We start from the raw sequence: 13,135 nt of genomic DNA, 5'->3' as shown, positions 1-13,135 counted from the left end.
CAATTACATTAATGATACCTAGAACTTATTCAAATATTTTAGATATGACTTGACTAATAGGGAGCATTGTGGACTTATCTCCTACCTTATTTTGGATATCATATTCGAATATACATGTGCTAAATACCTTTTATGCCTTTACTAAACAACTGATTTAAAAAATACATTGAAGACAGTGACTTAGAGTATGTTCGCTAGAGAAGTGTTTCAAAAAGCATACTAAAGAAAGCTGGTTTGGGGAGATATTCTGAGAGAAAAAAAGATTCATGTCAAATAAATTTAGGAAGGGCTAGGCATGATCCTCCTTTTGGAAAATCACAATACACATCAGTTTGTTAAAGGCTCTGAAAAGTACTGTAGTAAAGAAATCTGTTTAAACTTGTTTAACCCAGGATTTCTCAGTTTAATGTATTAAGCAAGGCTTTTACTTATTTATGTAAATATTTTTTAAAACCATAGAACCTGATAAGACACTTTAGGAAATGCCACACTGAGCAGTGCTTCTTAAATTCTAATGTGCATTTGAATCACACAATGTGTTAAAATGCAAATTCTGATTTAGCAGATCTGGGGTGTAGATTCTTCATTTCTAACAATCTCCTAAGTGATGAGACCACATTCTGAGTACCACTGAACCTAGAAAGCCTTCCTTCAGAATCCTATCAACCTATTAATTAACATTCTTTGGGTATGGTCATTCAGCAAGCTCCAAATCTGCCTACACATATTCTCACCATGGGGCATAGTCTCCAACCTTCAAATACCAATGCTGGCTGGCCCTGTCAATATCCTAAGGCAGTATTTTCAAAATGTTCCCCTCAATAACAGAAATCCCATTTGCAACTCTGAGTCTGGCTACTTGGGGAGTCAACCAAATCTTGGAGAATAAGCTTGGAAAAGTTAATTTAATCAAATTGTTTGTGGTCGCCTATCTAGAAAGTGACTATTACGGGGCTGAGATATCCAATTCTCCAAGTCCAGTACAATCTTCCATTCTCATAATCTCAATCAGCTCAAATACTCACCCTTTCTGGGCTGATTGTGAATACTGATGGCCTGCGTCTGATAGTTTCCATCATCATTCTGTACACACACAAGATGAGAGTCTGCCTTTTCATTGAAGCAGGCACCTCCTGCCAGGACATGCTCATTGGACTTGTTCATGGCTTTCATCATCTGCAATCAAAGAAAAAGATTAACTTTCTTATTCCGCCAAGAATGGGCATTTTTTTAATCTGACATGGCACAACTCCTTCACCTTCTCGAAAACAAAACAGAATATTATTATTTATTAAAGTGTCAAAGGGGCTACCAAATAGTGAAAAATCAGTCACCATTAGTAAAAATTCAACAGATACAAGAATTCCCTGTATAGTTTATAGGTGATTCGTATTGTAACCTAAGCACAGAACACATTTTGCATTCATTTTTTGCCTTTTTTTGCTGCACTCAACTCAACTAACTAAAATTAGCTTAGCTAATTGCAGTAGTTTCTTCTAGACACTGGATTCTCTCAAGATCTATACACTGAAATTCTAAGTCAAAAGAATGTCCCATATTTAAAGTGTATCTGCCTTCTTTTTCCACATCCGTACAAAGGAGTGAGGGCTTTCCTCTAGAAATATATGAACTCCATTGTTTCTTAGTTTTAATAACTTATGTTTGAGATCTTCAATGAAATCACTTACTAATATTTTGCTTTGTTCTTATCAAAAGATTTAAGATGATAATTCTGAACCTTACCTGAAAAAACCCACAGGCCACCATTTTGTGTCTAGTAAACAAATCTGAACTTATATTATCTCAAAGATAAACTTTGGCGTCTGGTTGAAATAAGCTAATAATAATTTATTTGTTTGTTTTTATTTCCCATTTTTTCCTCCATGCCTGAGTCTCATTTGCCCAACTTTCTGATCCAATCCTTTAAAATGTCTTCAATTTTTTGAAAATTACTCCCCTCTTCCTCTTATATTATAAACTGCAGTACCACAGTGTGGAAAATACCAGATGAGTGTTCTGATACCTTTTATATTCCTGTATCAATACACCCCAAAAGATTTATTGAGGTGAAATTCAGATGACATAAAATTAACCATTTTGAAGTGAACAGTGACATTTAGTACATCCACAATGTAGTACAACCACTACCCTATCTAGTTCCAAACATTTCCATCACTCCAAAGTAAAACCCCTTACTCATTAACCAGTTTCCTCCCATTCCCCCCTCCAACTAGCAATCTGCATTCTGTCTCTATGCATTTATTCCAGATATTTCATATAAATGGAACCATACGATATGTGGCCATCATGTCCAGCTTCTTTCACTTCACAAAACATTTTGGAAGCTCATCCATAGTGTAGCATGTATCAGTACTTCATTCCTTTCTATGGCTGAATAATATTCCATTGTATATATACACCACAATTTGTTTATCCATCTATCTATGGATGTTTGGGCTATATCCACCTTTTAGCTATTGTGCATAGTGCTACTATGAACATGTGTGTACATGTACTTGTTACGAGTAACTGTTTTCAATTCTTTGGAATATATACCTAGGGGTGCAATTACAGGGTCATATGGTAATTCTATGTTTAACTTTTTGAGGAGCTATCAAACTGTTTTTCACAGCGGATGAACCATTTTACATTTCTGCCAGCAACGTACAAGGGTTCCAATTTCTCTACATCCCCACCAATACTTGTTATTTTCCGTTTTGTTGTTGTTTTATAGCCATCCTAGCAGGTGTGAACCAGTACCTCACTGCGGTATTGATTTGCATTTCCCTAATGACTAATGATGTTAAGCATCTTTCTTCATGTGTTTGTTGGCCATTTGTATATATATCCTCTTTGGAGAAGTGTCTATTCAAGTCCTTTGCCCATTTTTAATTGGATTGTTTAGTCTTTTGTTATTGACTTATAAGAGTTCTTTATATATTCTAGATACCAGACCCTCATCAGATATATGATTTGCAAATATTTTCTCCCATTGTGTAGGTTGTCTTTTCACTTTCTTTCTTTTTATTTTTTTTTGTGAGGAAGATTAGCCCTGAGCTAACATCCGATGCCAATCCTCCTCTTTTTGCTGAGGAAGATTGGCCCTAGGCTAACATCCATGTCCATCTTCCTCTACATTTAAAAAAAATTTTTTTTATGGGACGCTGCCACAGCATGGCTTGACAAGTGGTGCGTCAGTCTGCACCTGAGATCCAAACATGCGAACCCTGGGCTGCCGAAGCGAAGTGCGCAAACTTAACTGCTAGGCCACTGGGCCAACCCGTCTTTTCGCTTTATTCTTAATGTCCTTGGATGCATAAGTTTTTAATTTTTAAGTCCAATGTATCTATTTTCTCTTTTGTTGCTTGTGCTTTTGGTTTCATATCTAACAATCCATTGCCAAATCCAAGGTCATGAAAATTTACCCTCATGTTTTTTTCTAAGACCTTTATCATTTTAGCTCTTATATATAGGTCATTGATCCATTTTGAGTTAAGTTTTGTATATGGTGTGAAGTAGGGGTGCAACTTCATTCTTTTTTTTTTTTTGTGAGGAACATCAGCCCTGAGCTAATATCCATGCCAATCCTCCTCTTTTTGCTGAGGAAGACCAGCCCTGAGCTAACATCTATTGCCAATCCTCCTCCTTTTTTTTTTTTTCCCTTTTTCTCCCCAAAGCCCCAGTAGATAGTTGTATGTCATAGTTGCACATCCTGCTAGTTGCTGTATGTGGGATGCTGCCTCAGTGTGGCCGGAGAAGCGGTGCGTTGGTGCACGCCTGGGATCCGAACCCGAGCTGCCAGTAGCGGAGCATGCGCACTTAACCGCTAAGCCATGGGGCCGGCCCCCTGACTTTCCATTTTAGTTGTGCTATTTCTCTGTTCTATCAATTCAAATTCTGTAATATCTCTTGTATCTATCCCTATCTTCACCATAGTTCAAGACCTAATTACCTCTCTGGACATAATAACCTTATAACTGGTTTTTTTCTACCGTCAGTCTCTATCAGTTCTGATTCATCCCACACAGTGTTTCCACATTTACCAAAGCACATCTCTGACCATGTCACATCTTCTTCACCTTGTCCTCCACCCAAACCCACAAGCTTCCTGTGTTCTAGCCCCAAACCAGCTTTCCTGCCTTGCTTCCCTTCCTACTGTATCCTTATACGCAGGACTACTTCCTGACGCACTACTATTTCCCACATCTGAGCTTTAGCATATGCATTTATTTAGTCTCCCTTTTCTTCTCCCATATCCAAGCACCTGAAAAAGCTGCTCCCAAAATCAAGGCTTAGTACAAATACGAATTCCTGCATGTAGCCTTCTTTAATTCCCAATCAGACACCAGTGCGACCATTCCCTTCTTTGAACTGCCACAGTACATTCTTTGCATTTCTTATATGGCATCATCCACGTTCAGCCTTGAATTATGATTAATAGCAAGGATTCAAGCCAGACTGCTTGTATTTCAATCCTGGCTTTGCTACTAACTAGCCGTGTGCCCTTGGGCAAATTACTTGCTTTCTCTGTGTCCCAGTTTCCTCCTCTGTAAAATGGAATAATAAAAGTAATTATTTCATACAGTTATGAGGATTAAATAAATTTATATTTACAAAATGTGCTTAGTATAGCACCAAAAACATAATAAGCACTGATTAAATGTTTGGTTTCTGTGTGTGTGTGTGTGTGTGTGAGGAAGATCAGCCCTGAGCTAACATTCGTCCTAATCCTCCTCTTTTTGCTGAGGAAGACCGGCTCTGAGCTAACATCTATTGCCAATCCTCCTCCTTTTTTTTTTCCCCTAAGCCCCAGTAGATAGTTGTATGTCATAGTTGCACATCCTTCTAGATGCTGTATGTGGGACGCAGCCTCAGCATGGCCGGAGGAGTGGTGCGTCGGTGCGCGCCCGGGATCTGAACCCAGGCCGCCAGTAGCGGAGTGCGTGCACTTAACCGCTAAGCCATGGGGCCCGCCCTAAATGTTTGTTAAATAAAATTTGTATGCTTGTCCCCTCCACCCTGCTTATAAAATCGTAAAGCAACCTTAAAATCAGCAGCAAATAATTCAACTGAATATCTCTAATGAGATTCAGACCCTTCCTAAAAGCTCACAAATTAGTGACAATGACACACTGATAATAGGCAGGGGAGCAACTGCTGTGACAACAGTATGTGCAAAACAGCTAACACCTATGAACGCCACCCATGAACCAGGCACTGAGCTAAATGCTACATGGGTCTCATCTCGAAAGAACCATTTTAACATACCAAGCCAAGCAGTACATAAGCTTTATCCTCCTATGTTTCCCACCCTTGGAGTCTAACCATCCACGAACATCACAAGAGCCAATTAAAAGCATATAGTTCTAGAATGACTGTGCTGGAGGAATGGGTGAGGAGTTATAACATCTAATTCATCTCTGAATTAACATATCATGTCCTTCAATTTCCTCTCTGAGATCTCATGGTAAAAAATGACAGTTTAGGGCCAGCCCCGTGGCTTAGCGGTTAAGTGCACGCGCTCCGCTGCTGGCGGCCCGGGTTCGGATCCCGGGCGTGCACAGATGCACAGCTTTTCTGGTGATGCTGAGGCCGCGTCCCACATACAGCAACTAGAGGGATGTGCAGCTATGACATACAACTATCTACTGGGGCTTTGGGGGAAAAAAATAAATAAATAAAATTATAAAAACATAAAATAAATAAATAAATAAATAAAAGACTGGCATTTCTAAAAAAAAAAAAAATGACAGTTTAAGAGCCAGCCTTGGTGGCCTAGCGGTTAAAGTTCGGTGCACTCTGCTTCGGCAGCCCAGGTTCGGTTCCCAGGCGTGGAACCACACCATTTATCTGTCAGCAGCCATGCTGTGGTGGCAGTCACACAGAAGAACCAGAAGAACTTACAACTATGTATTGGGGCTTTGGGGGGGAAAAAGGAAGAAAAAAGGAGGAAGATTGGCACAAATGTTAGCTTAGGGCGAATATTCCCCCACAAAAAAATTTTTTTTAAAATGATAGTTTAGGGGCCGGCCCGAGGCATAGCAGTTAAGTGTGCGCGCTCCACTGCTGGCGGCCCGGGTTCGGGTCCTGGCCGCGCACCGACGCACCGCTTGTCAGGCCATGCTGAGGTGGCGTCCCATATAAAATGGAGGATGATGGGCACAGATGTTAGCCCAGGGCTGGTCTTCCTCAGCAAAAAGAGGAGGATTGACATGGATGTTAGCTCAGGGCTGATCTTCCTCACAAAAAATAAATAAATAAATAAAAATGAGTTTATTTAGACTTTGCTTTGAGGTGGGAAGGACTTGTAGAGGAGAAGTTTAAGGAGGGCCTTGAGGAACAGCTACAATTTGTATATAATGTGTGAGGCTTAGCATAGGGCCTTGCTCATGGCAGGTATAATTTGCTGAATATATTAATTAGTAAACCATATAAGTAGGGATGGATTTGGAGGGTTTGTCTTATTCATGGAGTTATACTGAGACTAAATGTTGTTAGCACGATTTAAAAAAAATTTCTTTTGGTTCACTTATAATCGCAATATCACGTAGATTAGGTAACTAATAAAGTAAGTTTTAATGATTTAATCCTATAAACATTTATCGAGTGATTAACAACGACTTTAGGTAGGAAGATACACTGCAGAAGCATGGAAAATCTATGAAAGTAAACCACGGCACCAGGGATGCAATGAAGAATAAAAGACATACTCTCTGTCCTCAAAGGGCTCAAATTAAGAACAGGAGGGGATTCATTGTCATCAGCTATACACATTACATGAGTAAAGGAAGCTGGGAAAACAGAGGACAGAAAGAGTGATATTGTCTGGGGGATTGAGAATTCTAGGAAATCAAGTACAGAGGAAACACTTTGGATAAAGAGAAAAGAATGAGCAAAGGAACAGAAATAGAACTTAGAAAGGAACACTGAGCAGAATAATGATGGAACAGGTGGAGAAATACCCTTTCCTGGAGATATTTAGGAAAAATATAAATATTAATTCTTCCAGTTAGCTGGAGTTCACTTGTATCCAGAAACTAGCACTCACCTTCCAGTCCTATGGGTCTACATATCTTCAACTATGAAACTTCACTCATTCGTTTAGCAAATACTTATTGAGCATCTAATATGTACCAGGACTGTGTTGTACTGGTTTATTTAGTAGTGAACAAACAAATTCCTTCCCTCGTGGAACTTATATTCTTATGTGTGTAGGAGGAAGAAACAAAAACAATAAGTAAAATATATAAAATGTTAGACATTGATAAGTGCTATATAGAATAAAGCAAGGACAGAGGACTAGAAGTACTGGCAGGTGCCATTTAAAATAGGATAGTCAGGGGAGGCTTTACTGAAAAGTGAGGGAAAAGCCACGGAAATATCTAAGGAAGAGCCTTACAGGCATTTAGAACAGCTGGTGCAACGGCCCTGGGGTGGCAGTATGGTAGCATGCATGGCAGTTTCAAGGAAAATTAAGGACAGTGTGGCTGGAGTTGAGTAACAGAAAAAGAAGAAATATAAGAAATTAGGGTAGAGAAGCAATGGGTTAGAGTACAAATGCCATAGAGGACTTCAGGTTTTTTTGGGGTTTTTTTGTTTGCTGAGGAAGATTCGCCCTGAGCTAACACCTGTGCCAATCCTTCTCTATTTTGTATGTTGGTCGCCACCACAGCGTGGCTGATGAGTGGTGTAGGTCTGCACCCAGGATCTGAACTCGTGAACCTGGGCCGCCGAAGCAGAACACGCGGAACTTAACCACTATGCCACGGGGCCAGCCCCTGAACTTCACTTTTTATTCTGACTGGGATGAAAGATCTTTGGAGGATTTTGAGCAGAGGAGTGACATGATTTGACTTAGTTTTAAGAGAACCGCTCAAGCAGCTGTGCTAAGAATAGACTGACAGGGGAAAGGGTACTAACAGGAAGACCAGTTAGGAGGCTACTGCACAAATCCAGGGCAGAGATGATGTTAACTTAAGCCAAGATTGGTTCAAGGATTGAGAGGTGGCTGGGTTCTAGATATATCTGTAAGGTAGAGCCAGCAAAATTTCCTGATAGATTGGATATGGGATATGAAAGAAAGAAGACTTAAAAGTGATTCCAAAGTTTTGGGCCTGGTAACTGGAAGGATGGCACTGCCATTAACTTAGGGAAGGCTGCAAGAAGAGCAGGTTTTGAGGGAAGATCAGGAGGTCAGAGTTGAACTTGCTAAGCTTGAAATGCCTATGCAAGTAGAGATATCAAGTGGGCAGTTAAGACACTGCAGTCTACAAAACATAGAAGAGACTCAGGCTGGAGGAAGACATTTGGAAGACATTAGTATAGAGACAGTATTTAAGGCCAGAGGACTGGACAGATCATCAAGGAAATGGATAAGGACAAATAAAACCTACAAGGACTGAGCCCTGGGTTCTCCAAAATGAGTGAGAAATGAAGTCAGAAAGGAAGATGTACAGAGAAATCAAATTGTGGGACATGAGGGATGCCCTAGGAGTCCAGGGCTTCTTGTGGCACTCGAACTTATATAATGAGATCAGAGCTGGTGGTCTCAAGGCCAGAAGTGGCAGCAAGGTTGTGAGTGCTAGGAGATAGGGAAAGCTAGGGGTTTAACTAGAAGCCACTATTCACTCCTATTAATGGGCAAGGGGACAGTCTTATTCTGAGCACAGAGTTCAGCAGTGAACTCCTGTTGCTGTCAGTGGAGGTATAGCAGCCAGGCCTGCTTCTTGGGGATCTTTTTAATTTATACATGTGGTTAAATACTGTCTTCTACATGTTAACACTAGGAAAACTATACCAATAATCAATAGAACATCACCTCCTTCCTCTGCACTATTCTCCAGAGCACCTTACACCAACTCCTTTCATTCTTTTGAAAAGAGGACTATCAGCTCCTCCTTCCCTAAGAGAAAAGAAATGTATTACTTGAAGGCCAGAAATAAAACATTCCTCAAACAGACTTTAAGGCCATCTGTTCTTGCTAGTGCTACAATGAACCTTTGAAATTATGCTTTTGTAATTTCACATTTCTCTGAAGAATATGTGTAGGTTGAATTAAAATCAACCAAAACTCCTATTTTAGAATCTTAGAGTGGGAAACAATCTCAAGAAGCCATTCAGCCTAAATTATACAAGATGGGGAATTGTACAGATATATGATTTCACAGATTTGTGCACTGTATCACAACCAACATAAACTTCTCTATTCCTGTCTCTTTGGTTTTGAGTAAAGGGTTAATCAAACTTTGTTCCTTTTGCTTAAGACTTTGACATTAGGCTAACTCTTTGGCTCTATTCCCCAAGTGATCTGATAAGTCTGAACGTCCACTACATTACAGAAAAAAATGGTTTTTTACAATTATATTTAAAATAATTGACACAATGTACATTTTTTTTCTTTTTTTTTTTTTTTGTGAGGAAGATCACCCCTGAGTGAACATCCATGCCAATCCTCCTCTTTTTGCTGAGGAAGACTGGCCGTGAGCTAACATCCATGCCCATCTTCCTCCCCTTTATGTGGGATGCCGCCACAGCATGGCCTGACAAGCGGTGCGTCGGTGCGCGCCCAGGATCCAAACCCGGGCCACCAGCAGTGGAGCGCGTGCACTTAACCACTACGCCACAGGGCCGGCCCCGACACAATGTATATTTTTAAAGTGTACAATCTGATGAATTTTGATACGTGTAAACACCCATAAAAATAGCACTTGAAATCACTCTATTCTGTTCCATTGATCTATATACATATATATTTACACCAAAATAATACTGTCTTGATTAATCTACCTTTAAAATAATCCTTAACATCAGGTACTGTAACCCTTCAAATTATGTTCTTTTTCAAAGTTGTTTTGGCTATTCTAGGTTCTTTGCATCTCCACATAAGTTTTATAATTTTATTTATTTATATTTTTCCCCCAAAGCCCCAGTAGATAGTTGTATGTCATAGATGCACATCCTTCTAGTTGCTGTACATGGGACGTGGCCTCAGCACGGTTGGAGAAGCGGTGCGTCGGTGCACGCCCGGGATCCGAACCCGGGCTGCCAGCAGCAGAGCACACGTACTTCACCTCTAAGCCACGGGGCCGGCCCTCCACATAAGTTTTATAATCAGCATCTAAATTTCTACAAAAAAAAGCCTGCTGTTATTTTGATTGGGATTGTATTGAAGCCATGCATCAATTTGGGGAGAACTGACATCTTTAAACAATATCAAGTCTTCTGACCCATAAATGTAGCATTTCCCTTCATTTATTTGGGTCTTCTTTAATTTCTGTTAGCAATGTTTTGTAGTTTTCAATGTACAGGTATTGCAGACCATGTGTTAAATTTATCTGTATGTCATATTTTTGATGCTACTGTACTGTTTTTAAAGTGCAATTTCTGAATGTTTATTTTCAGTGTACAGAAATACAATTGATTTTACAGAATGACCTTGCAACTTTGCTAAATTCATTTATTAAATCTAGTAGCCATTTTGTAAATTCCTTAGGATTTCCTACATAGACAATTATGTTGTCGGTGAATAAAGACAGTCTTACTTCTTTTTTCCAATCTGTGTTCATCTTATTTTGTTTTCTCGCTTTATTACATTGGCTAGAAAATCCACTGAAATGTTGAATAGAAATAAGAGTAGATATCCTCTCCTTGTTCCTAATCTTAAAGAGGAAGCATTCAATCTGTCACCATTAGATATAATAATTGTAAGTTTTTTGTAGATGCTCTTTATTAGGTTGTAGAAGTTCTCTTCTGTTCTTAGACTGCCAAGATATATATTTTTTCTAACTTTCCTTCAGGTTTCTTCTTTGACTCATGGGTTATTGAAAGTGTGTATTTTGTTTCCAAATATTTAGGAATTTTCTAGAGATCTTTCTGGTATTGATTTCTAATTTAATGCTCTTGTGGTCAGAGACCTTATTCAGTATGATTTGAATCATTTTAAATTTATTAAGACTTCTTTTACACCACAGAATATAGACTATCTTGTAAATGTTCTGTGTGCACTGGAAAACAATGTGCATCCTGCTGTTGTTGGGGAGAGTGTTCTACAAAAATCAGTCAAGTCAAATTGGTTGAGAGTGTTGTTCAAGTTTTCTACATCCTTGATTATTTTCTGTCTACTTCTTCTATCTATTATTGAAAAATGGTTATTGAAATCTCCAAATCTACTTGTGGATTTGTCTATTTATCTTTGTAGTTCTATCAGTTCTTGCTGCACGCATTTTGAAGCTCTGTTATTAGATGCATACATATTTAGGATTGTTATATCCTTTTGATGAACTGATCCCTTTATAATTATGAAATGTGCCTCTTTATCCCTGGTAATATTGTTTATTCTGAAATACACTTTGATATTACCCTATCCACTCAAGGTTTCTTTTTATTAGTATTACTATGGTATATCTTTTTCCATCCTTTTACGTTTAAACTATTTGTGTCATTATATTTCAAATGGTTTTCTTATTCACAACATACAGTTGAATCTTGCTTATTTATCCAATCTGACAATCCCTGCCTTTTAATTGAGGGTGTTTAGACCATTTATACTTAATATGATTATTGATATGGTTAGATTTAAATCTAACATTTTATTATTTATTTTCTATTTGTCCCATCTCCTCCTTGTTCTCTTTTTCAGCCTTTTTTATATGATTCCAGTTTATCTTCGTTGGCTTATTAGCTATACCTCTTCATTTTAACCATTCTAGTGGTTGCTTTTGTGTTTATATTACACATCTTTAACTTATCAATCTACTTTCAAGTAATATTATACCACATCTCATGTTGTATAAGAACCTTACATCTGTATATTTCTGTTTCCTCTTCCCTGGCCTTTATTACGATATTGCTGTCATACATTTTGTTTCTACTTATATTATCATCTCCACAATACATTGTTATTAGTTTTGTTTTAAACAATTATCTTTTAAAGAGATTTTATATTTACCTGTATATTTATCCATTTCTTTTGATCGTCACTCCTTTGTGTAGATTCAGATTTCCATTACTTGGTATTCTCAATGAAGGACTTCCTTTAACATTTCTTGTGGAATAGGTCTGCTGGTAATACATTCTTTTAGCTGTTACATTTCTAGAAAAGCATTTTGCTGTCATTTTTGAAATATATTCTTACTGGGTATAAAATATAGGTTGACAGGTTATTTTTTTTTCAGTATTTCAAAGATTTTGTTGCACAGTCTTGCAGCTTGAATTGTTTTGATGAGAAGTCTGCTGTCATTCTTCTTTTTTTTTTCTGCAGTGAGGAAGATTGGTCATGAGCTAACATCTATTGCCAATCCACCTCTTTTTGCTGAAGGAGATGGGCCCTAAGCTAACATTTGTTTCTATCTTCCTCTATTTTGTAAATAGGACACTGCCACAGCATGGCTTGATGAGCAGTGCAAGGTCCACGCCTGGGATCCAAACCTGCGAACCCTGGGCCACCAAAGTGGAGCCCGCGAACTTAACCACTACACTACTGGGCCAGCCCCCTGTTGTTATTCTTAAGTTTGTTACTCAATATATAATATGGACTTTTTTTTCCTCTAGTTTCTTTTAAGATTCTTCTCTTTAGCTCTGGTAGTTAAGCAATTTGATTATGATGATTACAATATTCCTTAATGTAGTTTTCATCATGTTTCCTGCAATTGGAATTCATTGAGTTTCTTGAATCTATGGGTTTATACTTATTAAATTTATAAAATTTTCAATCATTGATTCTTCAAATATTTTTTTTTTTTGTCCACTCACCTGTCCTCTCCTCTGGGGACTTCAATTACAGAGCTAGGCCACCTAACATTTCCCACAGCTCAATGATGTGCTGTTCATTTAATTTTTCAGGCTTTTCTCTTTGTGTTTCATTTTAGATTCTATTGCTGTGTTTTTAAGTTTACTAATTTTTTTCAGCAGTGTCTAATCTGCCATTAATCTCATCCAGTGTATTTTTCATCTCATTGTCATTTTCGTTTCTTGAAGTTTGATTTGGGTTTTTTTCTGTTTTCCAAGTCTCTCCTTAAGATGCTCATGCCTTGATCCTGTTGAGGCTTTCTTTTAAGCTTCTTAGGCAGGATCAGAGCAGCCTGAATTTATGGATAACTTGGATCATCAGGGATAATTTGCCCCATTTTCACTCTAG

General features: G+C 38.4%; 1 protein-coding gene across 2 annotated transcripts in view; it reads right to left on the bottom strand.

Annotated features, from left to right (window-relative positions):
- The window catches only part of ZFYVE9 (zinc finger FYVE-type containing 9), a 200,316-nt gene that overhangs the window by 13,276 nt on the left and 173,905 nt on the right, over positions 1–13,135 (bottom strand). For both annotated transcript variants that reach the window (XM_058552414.1, XM_058552413.1), the window contains one exon: positions 1,026–1,176. In XM_058552414.1, coding sequence (XP_058408397.1) covers positions 1,026–1,176 — 151 coding nt within the window. The remainder of the gene's footprint in view (positions 1–1,025; positions 1,177–13,135) is intronic.

Source organism: Diceros bicornis, chromosome 13 (genome assembly GCF_020826845.1).
Source record: "Diceros bicornis minor isolate mBicDic1 chromosome 13, mDicBic1.mat.cur, whole genome shotgun sequence".
Classification (NCBI taxonomy): domain Eukaryota; kingdom Metazoa; phylum Chordata; class Mammalia; order Perissodactyla; family Rhinocerotidae; genus Diceros; species Diceros bicornis.
This window is presented reverse-complemented; position numbering and strand designations above follow the sequence as displayed.